This window comes from Takifugu rubripes, chromosome 3 (genome assembly GCF_901000725.2).
Source record: "Takifugu rubripes chromosome 3, fTakRub1.2, whole genome shotgun sequence".
Lineage (NCBI taxonomy): Eukaryota > Metazoa > Chordata > Actinopteri > Tetraodontiformes > Tetraodontidae > Takifugu > Takifugu rubripes.
This window is the reverse complement of record NC_042287.1, coordinates 14,677,658-14,698,696: the sequence shown is the minus strand read 5'-3', so window position 1 is coordinate 14,698,696 and position 21,039 is coordinate 14,677,658. Positions and strand designations below refer to the sequence as shown.

General features: G+C 47.5%; 1 protein-coding gene across 2 annotated transcripts in view; it reads left to right on the top strand.

The window, feature by feature from the left end:
• Window positions 1–9,991: 9,991 nt before the first annotated feature.
• The window catches only part of LOC115249279 (chemokine-like protein TAFA-1), an 18,110-nt gene continuing 7,062 nt past the window's right edge, over window positions 9,992–21,039 (top strand). The window contains exons 1-2 of one of the 2 annotated variants that reach the window (XM_029834493.1): window positions 9,992–10,497; window positions 11,358–11,502. In XM_029834493.1, the coding sequence (XP_029690353.1) occupies window positions 10,444–10,497; window positions 11,358–11,502 (199 nt within the window). In that variant the 5' untranslated portion in view covers window positions 9,992–10,443. The remainder of the gene's footprint in view (window positions 10,498–11,357; window positions 11,503–21,039) is intronic. The other variant, XM_029834494.1, reaches the window with a different exon arrangement.

The following is a 21,039-nucleotide window of genomic DNA, read 5'->3' as shown; positions in this document are numbered from 1 at the left end:
CTCTTGACTCCTGCCTTGAAGAGAAACGCAGTCTCAAAGCAGACGACTTTATGAGATTACGCTCCCATAATTACCAATCTGGGGAGAACTGAAAGCCGGCTGACGTCGAGCGCAAGAAGAAAGTGTGAATTATCGTGCAAATGCACATTTACCCCACTTCTCAGAGCTGACGTCGCACAGCCTCCTCACCAATATCCTTAATCTGCCACTCCAAACACACCCGGCCTTTGTCCGAGACCGTCTGCTGCCCATTACAGCCTTTGTTCGGCATTATCTGGCCAACGCAGGCAACCGCCGACTCATGCACGTCCGGGGACGATGGCGCTGTTGCGCACATATTACAGGGAGAATCCAAGGATTATCCTGTGGATTATAATCTATTACTAGAGTGCCAGAGCCGTGCGGACAGTCCTGACTGAAGATCTGAAAGGAGCAAATGAGGAAAACAAAGTCTGATGAAAGCGTGCGCCCAAATGGTAGAAAGCAAATGAGCTGTGTGATCAGTCCATCAGGACGGCACACTCTGGTAACCAAATCGATCCGAGCGATAGCGCGGCAGGGTCTCATTTAATTCCTCAGCTCCGTTCCGGAGTGTATTGACTCTCGGACAGCCAGCGACCCCCACGTGCAGACACCTGAGACAGGTATGGCAGCATCGCCTCCTGGGGGGATCGACAGCCAAGCGAGAGTCAGGCTGTGACAGAGAGGCAGGCCCCGGAAAAGAGGAGGGAAGCAGAAATAATTATAAGAGCAACTGAGGCGTATCCGCTTGTGCTCGCCCTCAAAATGAAAAGCGGGATGAAACATGATGGCACATATCAAGTGAAAAGCTGCGTTCACTACCTGTTTCACTCCCAACATCTGTGTAATTACGCATCAGGACGCCGGCGCTTCCGAGGACTGTGGCTAAATCATGTCGTTTAAGCAATTTTGGCAGGACCGTACTCGTTTATTGTATCGCTAAACCTAGCCAAAAGCGTCAGCGAGGAGTGAGCCGCGAAGGCAACGGCTGCGTCTGGAAACGTGGGAGGCGTTCATGGCTAATTTGATACCGAGGGCCCGCCGCGGTTGTTGTCGGAGCTCAAAAGGTTTTAGATGCGCTGGCTTGAGTGGCTGAATTGAGTCAGTGTCATTGTGGGTTCTTTGTGTTTCAAGGACGGACTCTTCGGAGACCTGAGCCGACGTGACGAGGCTGTCGACTGTCCTCGCTGCTCCTGCTCACAAAGGTGTGCGATTAAATTCCCATTCCTGTCCTTAATAGAGCAGGGGCCTTTTTAAAAAAAAACATAAACCATATGGACAAGTCAATAAAAGGTATTTAAAGGGAATCCAATTGGTTCCTTCTGCCGAAAACGACAAAGGAAACTGGATGCCTTCATGTGGGGCAAACAAAGCATCAACGCTTGGCTTGTTTTTACTTTGTGACATTCAGAAACACTTTAAAAGTCAATAGCGGCACAGAGATACCAGGTTGCACCCTGTTTTTTAGGTATCTGTATTCTTTAGTGATTTTCCCAGACAGAAAAAAGGGAGTTTGAGCAGCTGAATTTCTCAATTTTCCCTATTTGGTCCCTTAAATCTCACCAGGCTGTTGTCACTATTGGGCGGAGGGCACGCCGGGGTATTCTGGGTCACCTCAGCTCTGCTAAACCAGTCAAACCAGTTTCTGTAAATGTGATTCACCACACTGAAGACACTTGGTGCGATGCAGAAAAGATTCCACAAGTTAATGATCAGCACATTCGCCCCCCAGCAACGAGGTTCCCTGGTTGATTCCAGCTCCTGCTTCTCCGCGTGCTGTTTGCTCGCCCTCCAGCTACCTGTGCTGCTTTCCTCCAAACCGACTGGTTTCCTCCCACAGGCCAGAATCAATTACCCTGATTAGGATGGTGGTTAACAGAAATGGGTGGATGTTCTACCAGCGTCGGTGCTCTTAACCCCTGAGTAGCGTCAGAATTATGCTGGGGTTCAAGGCTTAATGAGGATTAATGAAGCTAATCTCATTTAAAACCAATCTCATTGACTTCGTTACGTGACAAAAAAAACAATTGCAGTTGTTGGCGGCAGCCTGTTTTTTTTCAGTGAACAGTTTTAAAATCTACCAAAATTTGAAATTGACTGATATTTTTATACACAAGGGGTAACAAAGAAAGTCAGCATGAGGGCCATCAACCTTCATTTACACCGTGTTAGGCAGCGCCGTCAACAATCAGTGAAAAAGGGCATTTTATTATTAGCAACAACATGAAAATCAAGCAACACAATGAGTTAGAGAGAGCGCGCTGCTGGAAAACCGGCTTTAAACCTTTGCACTTTGCACGGAAACGTGGTGATTGGTGGATCTGACCACTCGGAACTCTCTGGCCTTGACACTTGTTCAACAGGAGTTCGCTGGTGTGGGTGTGACGCTACATAATACTGAACTCTTTACAGGGAGCCATAAAAGGGAAGGAAGCCTGAGCTGAAATGGCACCACACTCTGGGTGATCGGAATCAGGCAAACGTTCTATAGGCGAGTCCATCGGCGTGATATCAGTCGGTGCGTTTTCGGTCGTTTCCCCGGCCAGACCGGACCGAGAAAGCATTGGTTCCCCCAGGATGTAGGCGCCACTCCGAGGGAAGGGCGGTAAATTTCCATCAGTCTCCCACGTTAAAAACTTAATTTTAAAGAGTCCGTCGACATGTGTTTCCAGAGATTCAGCCGCTGCTGCAATTTGTACCTTTGTAATGCGGCGAAATGGGAACTTACGCAACAGAATGACAAACAGCACAACTCACAAAACGACTGCGCTGCAGTCAGTCAGCTGTAATATATTGTAATGTATTCATAAGGTCGTTTGGTTTCTGATGGATTGGCTGAGCTTCAGAAAGTGGGAACCTAATAAACAAATTTGTTAAGTCTTTATCTGCCTTCACTGTTGCAGCTCAGTGTTTTGCTCGTTGGCAGCGGCGGCGATCCAGGCTTTATATCACAACCGCTCCCATCATGATCCGTGTCATTCTTCACCTTTTAAAAGGGTGTTTAGATAACGGAAAAAAAATACAGCGGAATAAAACAAGCTAATGAGATTGACCCCAGCCTCAGCCGCGGTACCTGTTGAAAACCCACCTCTCCGCCGTCTAAATAGGATGATTGCTGCCGGTCTGAAGGGTCCTTCAGCGAGAGGAACTCCGGAGGAAAGAGACGGGTCGGGTTATCACGTGTGGGAGGAAACCAAATAAAACACGGCTGATTAAAAGTGCGTGGATCCTGTCCGCAGTCCCAGTTTCCCAGCTAATCCACATGATTAAATAGAAATTTTCATAAAGGCGGCCGGCCTTGATGCTGTTCTTGCGCCCCCCCCCCCTTTCCATCGGTTCTGTTCTTGAACAGACAAACCATTCAGGTCCAGGTGAAGGACGGAGTCGCGGGAGGGAAGTCTTTGTTGCTGCTGCCTCTTATCTTTGCAGAATATTAGCAATTATGTCCCTACCGAACTGCCGGGTATTGGACTAATAGCCGGCGTTTATTGTGGCTCGCTAATTGGATCAGACTTAATGATCGTTTGTGTGGCGGGTTTGTTTGAGGCGCCGAAGCGCCTCCATCCATCAGATCATCCACGGCGTCCGTTATCACATTTCATACACACATGAACCTGGCGTCGATGGGGGGGGGGCGACCGTGTAGGCCGTGTTGGCAGCCGCCAATATGCAGCATTTGACGTGCTGCCGAAACGATGGCGGCGAGGGGGGGTGGGGGGTGATTTTCAGGCCCGGACAGACACGGCTGTGATCTAAGTCTAAAGTCTTGAATCTGTAACGGTGGTTTGACTGCAGAGAACAGAGGAGACTTGGCCGATGCGTCTTCCTTGTGTGTTTTCGGCTGAGTTATGGTGAGACGCCACAATGGATGATGGGACCATGGCCTTATCAATAATGCATAAGATGGCGAGAGCAATGACAGGCGCACTGCTGGTTGGTTCTCTCTAGAAGCGAGCCATAAATTTGCAAGGCAATAATAATGACTCTTCTCAGGGAAATAAAGGCCACCCTCTGCTCCCCATAGTCATAAACCTGACTTACTCTTCCATTGGTAAGGAAGAAAAATGCTCCTCTCGCCACACAGGAGTTATACCGGTACACTTCAGCCAACCAACTTGATACGCAATCATCTCTCTTTACAGTGGAAAGGATACAGTTTCACTTTTTACATGAGCTTTCCCCCCCTTTATGCCTGTGGAGGGAAACAGGGGGCGTAGTAACAAGGAGACTCACTTGAACATGTCAGAGATTGAAAAAATAAAAATAAATTATCCGGTCTGCATGAGCTAGCGCCAGTTTGCGATGTAGTCGAGCGTAACATTTGTCCGTGGTTTCATTTTAAGTACAAACAACGGCTGTCTTTGGGGTTCTATTTTGTTTTTACAAAAGGGCTGTGAGGTTAATCTACCTTTATTGGCGGAATTCAACATCTAATTTGCGACTCGTGCTGCTAATGTCAGGATGTAGCCCACTTAGCTTCTGTTAGCTGTTGGAATTGGCTCCAGGTTTGCTGGTTTGAGGTCATTAAGCGCTAAATTATTCGTAAAACAAACTTGGCTTTTGAATTTTAAAAAGGCACATTGCACGTGCCTGAAACCAAACCTTTCCAACAACCTCCTGCAGGTGGGCAGCAAGTGTAGAGAGCAGTAATGTGTAAGTACTGTTAGCGTCTGTTAGCCAGAGCTCCTGCTGATGCTGGAATATAGCCAAAGGCTGTTCGAGTAGGCAGTACAACGTCTTGGTTAAGACCGCAATATCACCAAACCAGCACGAACATTAATCAAGGTTAGAAACGAGCACAGCGGCACAAATAAAAAAAAAAGCTGAAGTACAATTCAAGACATTCCAGGATCTTCTGAGATTAAAGTTCAACTCCAATGCATCAAAATCAATAAATATATTAAAACTACTGCTGGAGAAATGATTATAACGTCTTGTAATATCCCTCTGAGCAAAGGTTGTTTGAGTTGACAGTAATTTACAACCCAAACTCTGGAGGTGGTCTAGAGGGACCCCTGATGGAACGAGAGCATCCTGCTCCATGATGGAAAAGATTTCTCACTAAAATTCTAATTAAACCTTTGGTATGTTTGCCGAAATCCAAAAAAATCCCCAAAAAAGTTGGGTTGCTCTTATAATTATTTTTCTGTCTGGGGAAATCACTAAACGGTTGCGTTTAAAAGAACCAAAACCCCACCTGCGAATACATGATGGTCCATAAGCCACTTATGTGTCCCTTCTGCACAGTTACTACTACTACTACTACTACTACTACTTCTACTACTACTACTACTACTACTAATAATAATAATAGTAATAATAATAATATTAAGGAGTTGAGAGCGATGGTTCAAAGAAGCCTGGAAAAATCTTGTGGGCCTCCAAAAAAAGCTGCTGCTCTCCGCTGCTTCCACCTGTCAGCTCGACTCCTCTTAATTTGCACAAGCTTGTCACACGGGAGAAATAAAAGCTAAGTAGCTACGCGTCCCTCCGGAGATAAAAGTGTAATGTCAGACTGTTACATAAAATCCAACAGAGCACATTTCATTAAAAATTAACCACAACAGATCAGGCCTTTAAAGCCATTCCAGGGCTATTGTTAGCACAAGCTCAGGCGACAACAGTCACATTTGGATAGCGTCGGCTGGCTAGCAGATAGCTAACTACATCATCTCCGACGGGCACATTTTAATCAAATAGTCTTTAGCGAAACAGGATTAAAGTGTGGTCCTTTGAGTAATTAATAAAGCAGTGATTAATTGAATAATAGGAATGGAGGCAGCAGATTGTGACGGCACACGCAGGATGATTATTGTGATTATGACAGATAAGAAGAGCCAAACCTATAAATAACAGAATTTGTATCCTCCTTTACTCTTCTCAGCGACTCGTGCCAGTGGGGTTCCATCCTCGGCAGCACTTGGCTCCGTCTCCGTAAGCGGAGAAAACAGCAGATATCCAGCAGTTCAGGGTCCATTTGTTGTTTCCTAACCAGCCTCCCTGACCTTGTCTGGGGCTTTCTGTCGGGTTCCTCTAAGACTACAAAGAACATTTGAAGATTTCCTCATGAATTATGGATCTCGTCAGATTGGGGAGTGTGGAACTGCCTCCTGTTGAACCAGATTTTCTCGCCAGTGCGTTCGGAGCATACATCCCAGGATCAACTCATAACTCCTCCACGTGGCTGCATCCCCGATGTGGAACATCTGGCCCTCACAGAAATTATGAGGTTCACGCCTTTCGGGGCTCTAATGGAAACATCTGAAGGGCAAACGCAATTTTCATCTCGGGAGAGGAGTCCAGGCGTCCTTCAATTACACGTGTACACAGTTCCAGTATTGTCACGTGACGCCTTCGGAACGCAATGTCGAGAGTGTGTGGAGACATTAAAGACGACCATGATGATTGATGGCTTGGCTTCACAGGGACGGTCGCGCAGGATTACCTTTCTTCTCCAAATCCCTCAAAGAAACCTCAAATCTCCCCGTTTAACGTTTCGGACTTTCACATCAGATTCTGTGATCTGAAAACGCAGGAGAGTCACGTTTCCTTTAACTGTAATAAACACGCCGCCACCGCCGCCGCCGCCCTTTGTATCCGCGCTGCTCCCTCACCTGGATCCAGAGGCAGAGGGAGCAGGTCGTACAGTGCCAAATCTCCGGAGACACGGGAGCAGTTAGTGGAACGGAACATCGGCGCCGGGCCAGAAGGCAGCAACATCTGCTCGCTCTGCAGCCTGTCATCAGCAGTTTGGCCTCGCGGAGCAGCTCCTTAGAAGCGCGATACACATGTGCTGAGTTCATCCCTTTGTGTTTTTCTGATGCTACAAGGACGCCGCGGCTCCTTGATTTAGCGTGTGATGGTGGGATCCAGTTAATGTCAGCTGTACTGGTGGAAGAGCCGTTCTTGGGGGAGGGGGGGGGGGGGGGGTCGTTTCAGGAGGTTTGTTGCAGGAGGTGAACTGGCAGCCGTCCATCCTGCTGCTGTCGCTTCCCAATATCGCAGCTCGGAGCGGAAGAAGTTAATGAGCGGTTTCACCTGAGAGGGCCGTGCCGACCCCCCCACCCACGACACAGCTGTAATGGAGAAGATTAATATCCGCAACTCTATTCACTGACTCTGTCAGCGGCAGCGTTGAGCGGCGGCAGCAAATGGAAAAAAACAGTTATTTTTACAACAGTTTTGGGCTGATTCCACCCCCGGAGACCTTAATACGCCGGCGAATGAGCCTCAAAGGCCACCTCCTCGCACTTCTTTAAAGATAATCTCATTTCTTACTTGGCTGAACTTGAGAGTTGGCTCATGCAGATAAAGCAGACACCGGCCGTTTCCCATTGACCTTTCCAGAGTGGAGCGGAGAACGCTTCAGAAAACAACAAGACTCAATGAAAATGCAAACGGCTCCCTCCCAAAGCCCCCCCTCCTCACCATTTCACTGTAAGTCATTCACTGGCAGAGATTTATTGATCTGGGGGAAAAGATATTTGAACCAGCAGCGCTGGAACCCCCCCCCCCCCTCCGAATCCACCACCGCCGCTGCTGCTTTGGTATGTCACAGCCTGTATGGACAGAGAGCGTGTGACGACTCCCATCAGAGCAAACGGGGCGAAGCCCGTAGAAATATATGACTTTTATCCTTTCTTATAGTTGAGGAAGCAATGCGCGGCCATGCACGAATGATCTATTCTGTGCTCTCCAACGGGAAACAGCCTCCTGGGAATGGCGTCATTGTAATGAGGAGCAACATCATCGTGAAATGTCACTTTCCCCCCCCCCCCCCCCACGCTTGTTTGTTTAAAGGCAGCAAAACTTTTCCCAGATCCTTGTCAAGACAGAGCTGGCAGAGCTCAAGGGGGGAATCTGAACAGAAACCATCCTGTAGTTCTTCCGGAGACACGCACCCCTCCGAACCCCCCCGAGGAAAAAAAAAAACACAAGGATTTATCCACGCGCTCAGCCACCCTCTGCTTTCAGCCAAACAAGCAGCACCTTATATCACCAGCCTGGCATTTGGGGGGGGCAATTTGGCGCCGGATCAGACAGGCGTTAAGAGCAAAGACCAATAACGCCGCCATTATCTGTGAAACACGCGTGCTGTCTTGCCTTGCGTCGCCTCCCCGCACATCTGAGGCCAAGCACAAACTTCGAACGCGTCCCTGAGAATCTCGTCAGCGCGCGTTTGCAACGTTCAGCCCCTGGGAGCTTATGGGCTGTCTGGTTCTGGGCCACGTCTTTACCGAACCCTCTTTGATTTAAGAGACAGCTCATGTGAACCTTTTTTAATAAAAAGCGTCCTTTTTTTCGGGGGTTACGTTACAGAGAGCAGCCGTCAGAACCTTTCAGGAGAGGAGCCTGTAGAATCAGCAGTGCATGAACTGTGTTCAGACACAGACTGGTGGTCTGCAGGTCAGGACAGAAGAAAATTTATGTCGGATCGGTCCGCTGTCCGACATGACGGACGCGCATTTAGGGATACGACTGTAAACCCTCTTTTTTGTGCACAGCAGGAAATATTTAGGAATGATTGTTCTCAGACTTTAATGTCAACCACACATCAAATCCCCTGTCACCTGCACACAGACACAGTTAACCTTGAATCTGTCCCAGATCACCTTTAAGCTCAAAGCCTGAAGCTATATGCTCTTGACCTCAGAGTTTAGGATATGTTCCTGTTGGGCCTGTGCACTCGATTGTTTGAACGCTGCTTGTCTACGCGTGGGATAGTGAGAAACGCCATTTTGATTCCCTTAGATTTCGAGTGCGTGTGAAGAAAATGACAAAGAAATTCAATTCAATTCAATTCAATTCAAACCCTCACTGCTGGACCAAACCTGTATTAATTCGCCAATGCAAATAGTCCCCAGCACTTATTAGATTTACTCTTAAGCATCGTGCGCTAATGCTTTTTCGAGCCCATTTTCCTGTTATCGAAATAATTGTTGTTCTGCAGGCTTTCAGTCCCATTTGTTGGAAATTAGAAGTGCATGGATTTATAACGCTAATACTCGCAGAAATGAAGAGTCTCTTGGTAGAGAAATATCCCCCCCGTCTGCTGCAGAGCCCTGTTCATGAATTAAAACAATACTCAAGAGCTTTTTACTGTTCGAACAAACAAAAGCCGGCGTGGCGCCTCGGTGATAGCCACAATAATGCCAGCAACTAAAGAAAAACACTGATGCAAAGCGTTGAATTATCATTATGTGGGACTTGCTGGTGACTTCTCAATTATGGAACAACGAAACAAACCTTTTTTAAAGGTTCTGGGCCATTTTTGTCTTTGCCTTGTCTGCCTGTGTTCAGCTCTCTGTGTTCAGCTCTCTGTCCTCACCTCAGCAGCGTTTTATGGTACTTGACTTGCCCCCATGTCCCACTTTCCCTCTGCACCGTGTGGAGTTGACACTCCCAAAGCCTCAGACACTAATGCTGTGCGCTAGTCTCCCCACATCTCAAGCAGGTTTTCACCTTTCCTCTGGCTCTGGGTGCATTTTTCCATCCCGTCACCCTGAGTACGGAGGCTTGTGCCCCGGTGTCAGCTGCAAGTCTTCGGACATGTTCTGCATGCCAGCGACCGGGCTGGTAGCAGCACACATACCGATGGATGCTGGTTTACTCCCCCCTCCTTTTGATCACACTTGTATTTCAATTGCATCCTCAAGACCCCCCCCACCACCACTGGAGGTGAAGATTACCTTCAACTGAATAGACACGATCCACTCCCCTCCCCCGAACTTGTCCAAACCTCTTTTATGGACATTCCTCACGAAGGAGTGCTCTGGTTTTATTCCTCTGTCTTTCAGGTGACACTTCAACACCCTCTGCCCCCCAACCCCCCCATGTTGGGTTTTCTTGGAACAACTTTAAAACACTTAAACGGATTAAAAACTTCTGGAAATGGAAATGAATCGCGCGGAAACGCTGCCTCGGGAGAAAGCCGGTCTAATTATTAATCACGCCGCGACAGTAAGAGGAGTGTCGGCTTTCCCGATTTGCATTTGTCAGTAGCGTGTGATCAGGTGGCGCTCCAGCATGACATCTGATCCAGAGGCGGTCTGGCTTTAAGACATGCGATCCACTCCGGCGGGCTGCACGGCAACGTTTGCATCTCGGCGCTGGCAGAGGAGGGACTCAGTGATGCTCTGATGCTGGAAGGATGCGGACGGCGACAGGAGAGATTCCAGTTTCTCCAGTTAAATAAGGGAGCAGCCCTCACGTGTGTATAAATGCGACCGGGGCAGATGAATCCAGAGTCAGTGGGAGCAGGTCCTCCAGGGGGAAGCAGTGATATTTCTGAGCTGGAACTGAAAGAGCTGTAAATCTATCCACGGTCATTTCCGAATCACTGGACTGTTGATATCAAAGTGCGGAGCAGGCAGGAGTTCATTCCACCAGCTGAATTCTGAGTTGCCGGATGCATCAACATGGATGTATTTCTGTCCTTCTGCTGAGATATTCCTGTATTCTTCGTGGACTGAACAGGTAAAATATATTTATACACACATGTATATATATGTATATATATGTTTATACCCTTTTCATTGTTACAGCTTGTTCAAATAATTAGGGAAATTATGCATTTATTGTTAAACTAAATGGTTTTATGATGAGATGTGAAAGAAGAGAACCTTGTTGACACAAGTTGCATCCTGTTGAAATGTGTGATGTGTTTAGGACTATTTCACGCTCAATAAAACGCCCTGAAAATCCCCGTTTTTCATACACTTCTTGATTGATTGGTGCCTCGAATCGATGATGACTAAGTTGATGGCAGCCGTGAATAAATCATTATTTTTTCTTAACTGTATTTTCTTCGCAGTCACCTCTCAGCCACAGCCGAGAGCTTCATGCTTTCACAGCTGTTCAGACGTCTTTTCTTTAAAATAAAGAGAGAGATTCTTTGTGGCATGGTGAAACATTTCAAGGCTTTTGATTCCTATTAGTGCTGTGTCACTGTCACATTAGTCTGACAGTTGCTGAAAAGCCTTGGCAGCAAGATGCTTTAAAAAAATAAAAAAAAATCTTTTAAAAGTTTGGATTTGGGTTTTGAGGCAGGAGCTCCAGAGTTGAGGGAAGTCAGCCTGTCAGGGAAGATCTCTGCTGTCTGGATCCCCGGGGATCACTCCACATTTTCAGTGTCGTGGCTCAGGGACAAGAAGAGGCCGTAGCGGAGAAGCTCATTCTTATATAATCAGGAAAATGCTAAACAGGAGCGACTGAAAGGGCGCTTATGGATCTGTACGCCATTTGCTTGTGATTCAGGAGGCGATGTGCATCGGCGGGGTGAGGTCAGGGGTTGAGAACATGATGTTTTTCCTTCTTTTTTGGCTCCGCCTCTCCAGCAGATGTGTCCTGTCATGTCGTGGCTGCTCTGCCTGTGCCTCTGGGTCAGCATGTCTGCGGTTCAGCTGTGCCAGGCCACTTTCTACGACACCATCCAGCAGCACCCTGGTCTGAGGCCCGGACGAACCACCGTCCACATGATCGGTGAGCCTCCTCTGCTTCCTAAAGGGCTTCATCTTAGTTTAAGTTCAGATTGTCAGACATTTTTACAATATTTACATGTTCTTGGACTGACTGTTAATCAGCAGGCCCCTTGTGCAGCGGCCTTGACGCCGTTGCCACTTTTTCCACTGAGGAGACAGATAAAACGTGCCTTCGCTCTCCTCCTTTAGCTATTACAGATGATATTCATGCCACACTGCTTCCTCTGGAATTGATCTATGCAGCTGTCCCGGTGAAAAATTGCACTGAATAGAATATGACCATTTCCTCGTGGTTCAACTTTTTGTTTTCATCAGGCGGATGTGAGCGGCGGTTACGGTAAATAATTATAATCTCAGCACTCAAAGGATGTGGGGGGTGTCGAGCACTTCAAAGGGAGTTGTAGCTGCATGAGCGCGCAGGTCCTCGGCGTCTGTTATTTCCTCTATGTGCCGCCGCACCTCGAGCACATCAACAGGGGGTCTTCTCAATACTTCCAATATTGTGAGTGGAAAAGCTTCCTGTTGCAACACCTTCGTTTCATCGCCCGTCACTCGCTCGTGTCTACTGGAGGATGCCGACTTGAAAGTGGTCACATGTCAACAAAGGGGAAATGAAATTAATATTTCAGCTGTGCTTTTTTAAGAAGGGTGGGTGGGGTGGGCGGGGGAGAAAAGGAGTTTAAAGTGAACAATTCCAGCCTTCTGGGACCACCTGCCACTAACTGTGTAAATCCGCTGTCATTCTATTTTACCCCAGTATGGCCAGTGCTCACTCCTGGATAAATGAGATGCCAGTTTTATGAGAGGAGGATGGGATGCCTGTCTGGATTGATTCCGACACCGGGACATTTGTTCTGCGCGCTGTGTTGTGTGCCTGTTGGATTGGTGGGAGGATTGGGGTTGACGGGTCACGAATTGGTGGCAAGAAGGCCATTGGCTGCGGACCACTGGGCCAATCATTAAAGGCAGCGAAATGCCACAAGTTCAGGCTGACTTTTATTACCAGAGGAAACCGAGATTACGGAGGGTGGGAGATCAGTTGTGTCCTTGCCAATAAAAATTTAGATCCGCGGGAGGCTGTTGTTGGGAAAAGTCACCGGTTCAGAGGGAACAACCAAAACGTGACCTGAGCCTTAAACGCTTTCTGTCTGTGCATGTTTTGATAGATTAATGCCTGTAAAGGACAAGTCGGTTCACATCCCAGTTTGGACCTCAATGAAATGTTTTTAAGCGCAGATGTTTCATGAGGAAGGTGTGGCCGTGCGCAGCTGCCTCGTGCCACAATCCAGGATGGGGAAACGGTGGAGCCGAACCTGTCAGCTGGGCGCCAGTACGAGTGTTGTCGAAGGGAGAGTGTATTAGCATTCTGATGCCTCCACTTGCACAATTAGCGATGGGTGCCTGCCTCTGCAGCAGAGTCGTGGGACTGAAATAGATTCTCACACATGAAATTATATGCAGGACTTAGACATAACCTATTTTTAGTGAAATTTTACAGTGGTTGGAACTCGACTTTCTGCCTCCATTCTTCCGAGGAACAGAAATGTCGGGCATGAATAGGAGTCGGTGATGAATAGTGTGAAATGTTCCACTCAAGCTCCCAGATATTGGCATCCTTATTGCAAACAATGTGAGTCCAGAGGTCCATTAGCTGGATGACCCTTGAACGGGGTCTTGTGTGTGCTCAGTGATTCGGACAAGGCAGCCGTCTTTTCAGCCCACAGCCCTGCTCACAGATTGCTGCCTGCCACTCTCTCAGATATGCTGGGTTTTTCTTTGCCTTCATGGTGCAGGCGATGTTGCTCTCTGCAGGGTGATTCATGAGGCGCCGCATTTATTTGGTGCAAAGTGCACGAACTGCGCACAAAACAGAGCAGATCGTGTGCTTCCGTGTATGCGTGCGTGCTTTATGTGCATGTGTGAGAGAGAAAGAAATTCAGGTCTCCAGAAATGAACTCGGGGGGGAAAAAAATCCACTTGTTTTCTTTCCAAATCTCTGTGTAACTACTGAAAACATAAATATGTACTTTGCCACTGTGACATATCATCTATTCTCCCGGCTCTTGCTCAATAAAGACTGAAATATATGCTCAGGGACTGCACAGAGAACAAAGGCACCGAGCAGCCGTATATATCCAGCATAAGAAATAGTGCCATTGGTGATGCAGTGCACCGTGTGGAGGTGTTAGCAGAGAGTACGACAAAGAGTAGATAGTCGCAGCCTGAGGTGGCCTTGCTCCCTCGTGAACTCACTCCCACCAACAGTCGGTTTTGCAGGGTCAAGCTGTTGATAACCGAAAGGTCATCGATTCTCAATGCCGTGCGAATAATCTCTTACCTCGTGGCTGCTGGGAAACGTGTATCTGCGGGAGAATTTGCTTGAGTTATGCAACGCAACAAAGGTGAGGATGTAAGCAGCAGTAAGTCACTTAGACGAACCTGCAGTGTGCTTGAATAAATGCGGCCCAGACTCATGGACGCTACATCTTATTCTATCGGTTCCAGGATCTTCTGACAACGGTCGACTCCAGTAGCAGCCGCTCCGCCCTGTGTGCAACAAAGGGGTTGATTTCGGATCACTGAAAAAGGGTTTACAGTGCTTAAATGTACCGTTTCGGCACGTGTCTGTGCTCTCCTGGCCGCAGAATGCAGAGCACATATCAGCACAAGCTGGATCAATAATAATGATTTTCAAAACACCCCCCCCCCCTTCCAAAAAAACCGGTCAGTTCATACAGCGTCTAAAATGAGAGTTGAGAAAAACAGGTCGCGCATAATGGACCTCTTAATTAGCCCGCCTTGCCTTTCATTTAAAGGACAGGGAAGCAGCAAATATCAGGGTTTGAATGAAAAACAGGCTGTTGAAAGGGTTCCGTCGAAGGAGGAAGTGACAAATTAGGGAGGGCTTTTGGGGCTTTGGGTATGTTGGCAAATGCCAGAGTGATCTATAGTCTCGCTCCAATCACTTCCTGTCTGACACGGGTGTGAAAGTGCTTCAAATGTTAAGTAACTTCAGTACGCTGGAGCTTTTCTTCGTCTAGTTTCCAGAAGCACGACAACATTAGAGTCAGTCTGCCCTTCAGGAGCTTTACATCGAGACGTAAAGGATCAACAAAAGACTCCGCTCGCTGGTAAAACCCACAATGAAGCCCACATAAAAAATGGATTCCCCTCCGCCACACGCTTGTATCCTGTATGCACAGTCGTAAACACTGACAAATTAATAGTCTTATATAATGCATCCCGGAGGCACGTTATTTTGACATACATCCTCCTCCTCCTCGTCTCCGTGAGACCTTCTCTCAAGCGTACGCTCGCCGCCGCCACCGTCGCACGGCTGCAGCGCCGATGGGAAGTGGCACGCGGCCTCAGCCTGCAGCCCCCCCCCCCCCCTGTACATCTGGAGCTCAGCGAAGCACCTTCGAACACAAGAAACTTCTCCAAGTGGATTCTCTTTGCTGTGTTTTGGTCTAACCTGGCTTAGAGGCGAATCCTGTTCAGGCTGCGCTGTGTCATCTTTTACAAACTATTTGTATTATTTTCTTGCTTAGCATAAAAAGAAAAATAGGTCCTTAAGTAAATGAGTCCATGGATATTCACTGCCATTATTATTACTGTATGCTCACAGCTACAAATAGATTTTACATATTTCAATTTCTCATTTATTCCTTCTTCCGGGCCATGAATAATTCATTAAAGTGTGCTCCTCTAGCCTTTGGATATTTGTTTAAACAGCATGTTTAATTGAAGTCTTTCAGCCAATTCTGCAAAGGGGGCCATGGTTTATGGTCACAACGCTTGTACGCAAAATGAATTTCTTTGGCCGACAGCTTAATTAATTAGGCAGCTCTCTCTCAAGACTACACCAGCTGTTTCTTGTCTTAGCCAGAATCCACAAGAATTAATAAAGGAGGCGTTAACAGCAGGCAAAGTTCACAGCTCAATAGCGTGCACATCGCCCCGCTAAGGTCACAGTGATCCAGCGGAGAAAATTAATCATTTCTAAAATTTAATTAACCCTTGCGTGCACGTGGCGTGTTTCCCAACAAATGACATGGATATTTGCTGCATATTAGTCCATAAATTACCCTTAAATTGTCATTAATAACACTGTTAACCTCCCAGAGAAATCTGTGATCTGGCCCTGTGCATCCCCAATTCGGCCTCCTTTATTAATCACATCTTCACTTCCGAAGCTGCCAAACCGCGGCCTGATTCCCGAGCCGGGTCAGCACGGTTCAGCGATCGACACCGGCGCGTCCATCGTGATTTAGGAGCGACCAACGGATCCTCGAGCCCAACACAGGAATCTCTGAGGAATAATTACATCGTCATGTAATTATTCTTGGAGAAAAGCTTCCAGTCATTGATTCCTCCTAATCCCTCCTAACACCCCCTGGGTGCCTGAAGCATCCATGACGGTTCTTCACCTTCAACGCCTCGATGGAGCAACTGCTGCTTATTTGCAGCCCGCTCATATTCACTCTAGCGTTTTTCTCGGGCTGCTAAGGTTTTGCTAGCATTCTGCCCCAGCGTTAATCCTCACGCCCACAGGTTTATAGGATTGGTTCCACTGGATGTAATCTTCCTTCGCCGTTTGACCTCCCCTTTCCGAGACGTTGGGCATCGCCGCTTGTAGCAAGGGCGGAAATCCTCAAACATGCTATCTGCTGCTTATGATATGGATTATAACGCATCACCTGCCTACGCTGAAAACCGGAAGACGGTATCTATGTGAGACACGCGCAGAATCAGATGGCAAATAAGCCCATTTGTGCACATGATACATATAGAGCCGACAGGGCATCGGTGTCATTCTTTCGCTAAAACCAAGAAAATGGTGAAACCTTCTCAGCTCAAGAGATAAAAGAAAGCCATTTATGATCAGACTGCTCCTGTTTCGCTAGTTTGCTCCTTCCCGCTGCGGAGCTGCACCAGTATTGACTTTTCTTCTTCTTCTGATGCTTTAGCATTAGAAGGTCGTCTCACTATCAGAGCAGATGTTTTTGATGGTGATAAATGTCGTTTAGCGAGTGTTTCTGTCCCATCGTAGCTTCCTCACCCCCACACATTAGCGTGGCTGGATAAGAGCAAAGCTTTTGAAGGTGGCTCATTTGAAGGCTGGTGATCAAAAGGGAAAAACAGTCAGTGGCGAGTCGGCGTTTGTGAACTGCGGTTTGTGTTTATTGCAAAACTGGTGCATGAAAACCTGTTCAGAATCACGCTCAAACCACAAATTTGAATGTCACAGAGCTTCAATTACAGCCCGTGGCCAGTGGTTTGTCATAAATGCATCATTGCAGAAAGAAAAAAAAGGAAGAAAGAAAGAAACGTTTGCTATTTTAACTCCAGTGTTTAGGGTGTAGCTTGTTCTCCCTCTGACGGCGTTACTTTTTTAGCCGATCATTTCAAACCCCTGCCTTTGTTGTGGAGCTGAACACTCCTCCCGGTCATTAGCACGATTTTCAGACCTTTGTTTTTGTCTTTATTTATTTATTTGCCGCGACAGCCGAGATGCGTCGCTGAAGGACCGTCAACTCCGAAAGGCCCGTTCCCGATAAAATGTCCTTTGATCCAGAAATAGTCCCCAACAAGGCTCAGCTAGTACAGACGGTCTTTTTGTTGTCTGCAAACAGCAATAAACCAACGTGGGTCTTTTATAAGAGCAGCTTACGACGTCTGTACCCACACAACATTTAAAATAGTACCCAAGTGAATGTACAGGAAAGCAGGACCTGCGTGCGGAATAATTAAGCGCCACTTAAACGCGTTAACAGATCACAGTTAATATTTCTTAATAATTCACGTGCACTTGTAATATCAGGTGCACTCAGTGTTAAACTTTAATCTTGCTGAATTATAGATATGGATTATGGAAGTGATTGCAGAGTGGCAGCAGACTGGAGTAAAACCAGGTCATTTATCAAATTTAGATTTATAATTAAATTAAATGAGTATCACACCATGTGTGTGCGTGTGTGTGTGTGTGTGTGTGTGTGTGTGTGGACACAACAGCAGGCATCCACATAAACAAACTGGCTGCATTGAAATTTAAACAGAGCAAAACTAAGAAGGAGCTGGACACGCGTGGGTTTTATCTCCACATAACGATATCAGAGGATGATAAACACCCGCCAATCAGAGCGCCGCTCCTCCGCCTCCAACACACTCGCCTTGTGTGCTCTGATATCCTTCATTTAATAATCAAGAATATATTCCAGAGCATTCTCACGCTTAAAACAGTTGTTTTTTTTTGCTACTGTGTAAAGCGATCTTTCCAATTTCAGAGAATTCCGCCGGCACCTCTCGAGAGCCTTGACGAGCCTTTGTCTGCTCGCCTGGGAGCCTCCTTCACTAATCAAACCCATAAAATAACTGCTTTACATGCTTTCTTCCCATTTCTGTTGGGATGTAGAGATTTCTCCCTGGGTGTCCGCGCGCCTTGTTTTTCTCCTCGTCTGAATTCGGACGATAACCTTGACCTTATTTGCAGCGGCCGCCATCGCTCTCCTCACCGTTGGGGTGTTTGTCAGCTACCACCCCCCCCAACCCCACTGTAGTGGAATTTAAATATGACTTTGAACATTTTGGTGACCCAGTTTAAAGCTGAAACCAAGTCGGCGGAGATTGCGCGAATCGGCTTTTGACAATTACAGCGAAGCGAAAATGGGATCTGCTTCCTTATTTAATATATCAGCGACGGGAACAGGGATGGATGGTTTCGTGGCGTTGCTATTGTGGTTCCACTGGCCCATTTTAAAGGCTTGGCGGGGATATGAAATTCATTATCATTACTTAGACCTCATTAAACCGAATAGAAGGATCTCAACTTACTAATTGGTTCCAAGGGGGTGGGCATGAGGAATATAAGCAAAGTAATTAATACCGGTCTTATCGAGCGCGGTTGCAGGCCGTCTTTTCCCACTCCACTCTAATGTTTCCTCGGTGAATTATAGGTCTTCTGGCATATTTACACTACAAACGCAAAGCACCTTTTCTGGAGAGCGTGAAATGTGCTGGTGTGGCTTTGTCAAACATGGCGGGAGGAAGGGAAACAGCCCGGTGGGTTTCTGTGGGTCCTTATTCTGAACTCAACAGTAACGGTTGGGCACACTTGAGGAGGTGAAAGAGTCCCCCCCCCCCCCCGTATGGCGACATCTGTTCCCCACCTTGCTCCGTGGAAGTGAGACACGATTAAAATGTTGATTATATGCTGAATATAAACCAGACGTGTCAGCTCGGAGGTGCTGCATAATCAGCCCCATTCAGAGTCACCGGGCACCAAAGGTCACCTGGTCTGTGTATTAAGCGTCATTACACGGTTCACTTTTTCCGGCAGGATGCGTCGGTTTGAATGGAGCGGGCGGTTGGTCGGTCGGTCGCGTCGGAGGGTTCATCGATTCCATCCCCGTTCGCTTCCTGTTCCCGCGAATTCCGCCCATTAACATCTCCAGATACGGAATAACAGACATTCACCACTCTGTGGGGCCTGACCGACAGACGGGAACAGGTTGACATTTAAAAAAAATGACAATCTAACTGAGGAAGGGGGGGCAGGAATTTTCAGTGTAAGCTTCCTGTTTGGGGGGGGGGGGGGGGCAGTGCGTCTTTGATTATGGCTTTAGTGGATATGAGAGCAACCTTTTCATGCTTTCATTAGCATCTCCTCCGCGAAGGCTAAAGAACCTCGGGGGGGTTTTCCCCACTCGCAGTGAGGCGTCTACTCCGGGGGTCTCGCCCGGGGCTCGTGTCACGTGCGACAGCGGTGATGACACTTGCTTTGCGGCGTGCATGCAAATGCCACTCACTGATCTGATGGCGCTGTTTTCATCTGAGAGCAAAAGCAGCTGCGGGTAGACGCCCGTCAGCCCAGCGCCGCCCTCTCCTCGGCCCACTGCGCAGGACCAATCTTTCAATCTCCAGCGCCAGTCGTCTTTCATAAAACCCTGCGCTTTTTCTGTGATAGTATTCTTTGCCCGTGAATTGTTTTTGATTTGACTCTGCTGGAAACACAATAGTAAATCTAGAGCACATTGACGTATGAAGAAAGGAAAAAAATGGAACGTTTAAAGTTCCCTATGGGTAAAATCCCATTTTTCTGACCTTGGCAACATTTCCATCTGGTTCTTTTACGCACTGTAGCACACATTGTGAGCTAAAGATGAGGTAAAACTCATGGCTGGAGATTTCATCTGAGGGTGTTTGGGTATAAATGCACTGAAAAGACTTTTGCAAGGAAGAAGAGGTTGAGATAAAGTGGGTAATCATCACACAGCAGGAGGCTGAAGCCGTCAAAGTGACGTCTGGCCACTGGCTCCCGCCTTCCCGTCGACTCCCAGCTCCAAAACAAATGTCGGCCAGTTTGCCCAGCAAACATTCACCCCCGGTAAACGTCTAGAATAACATCATTGCTGCCGGGACCACAGACGCTTCCGCGGGAGACGGGAAAACAAAGTAGTCACTCAGTCTGACACAGCAGAGCCCGCGTTTTTGTGCCTCTCACTGTCTTCCATCTGCATTAATTTGACATTCTCTAATCTGCCGCTGCTCCGAATTTCCTGCCGCTGTCAGACCTGCCGCAGCCTGCTGCTTTCAGCGACTACAGAGAACAGGCGCGGGAGAAAGTGGAGCCCATTAAGGGTCACCTTGGATGCATTTCCCATTAATAGGTGACAGGCATGCTGCTCTAAAACATGGACTGCTGTGATTTGGAGATCATTGCCTGCTGTCTCACAGAAATAATTTTCAGGCTGCAAAATAATTAAGCCGGAGATATGGAGACAGAATGTGAAGGAAATTGCTTGTGACACGAACTCTAGGCCGGCGGACTGTTATCTAGCAGTCACTAGTCATGGAGATTTTGTCATACAGCACTTAGATATCTGTGTAATTGTCCAAATGTACACACAATGACACTGGCTGACAAGGAAATCTACGAAATTCTGAGATTCTGAACCTGCCGGTTGCCATGGGCGATGACCTCACGTTTATTTATGTACTTGGATTGTTTGGTCCCAACCAAATAAAAGAATTCTGAATATAGCGATAAACTGCACCGACTCAGCGTGGAGAGCGTAAAAAGTGATGACGGAAGGCGTTGCCATTCAGACGGGGCGCTTGCTATCGGCGTCCCCAGAGACGAGCACACAGCCAGGGCTCATTACAGTAGAGACAGCAACTTATTGCCCATTTATTATTTTGTGACGTTTCTATTGAGACAGACTGGCCCCTTTTTCTCCTCAGCAGTTGTTTCATCATGTTTGGAGAAGCATTTACTGGTCCCCCGTGAGCTCTGCTTACATTTATTAGTGCGGGCCGAGCGGCAGAGATGCAGAAATTAGAATCCCGCATTGGTGTCGTGCGTGATTTGATAGTGCTGGGCTCCATCCGGCCTTGCTGTCCATTACTCACCCGATTCTGATGCAGACTCGCTCCCGTGTGAATCACTCTGCCGTTAACTCGGCGTCACTCGCTCCCAGTCCTGCTCGTGTCAGGTGTTGTGTGTTTAAATGAGAGCATTGGGCTCTGTTAAATTTCC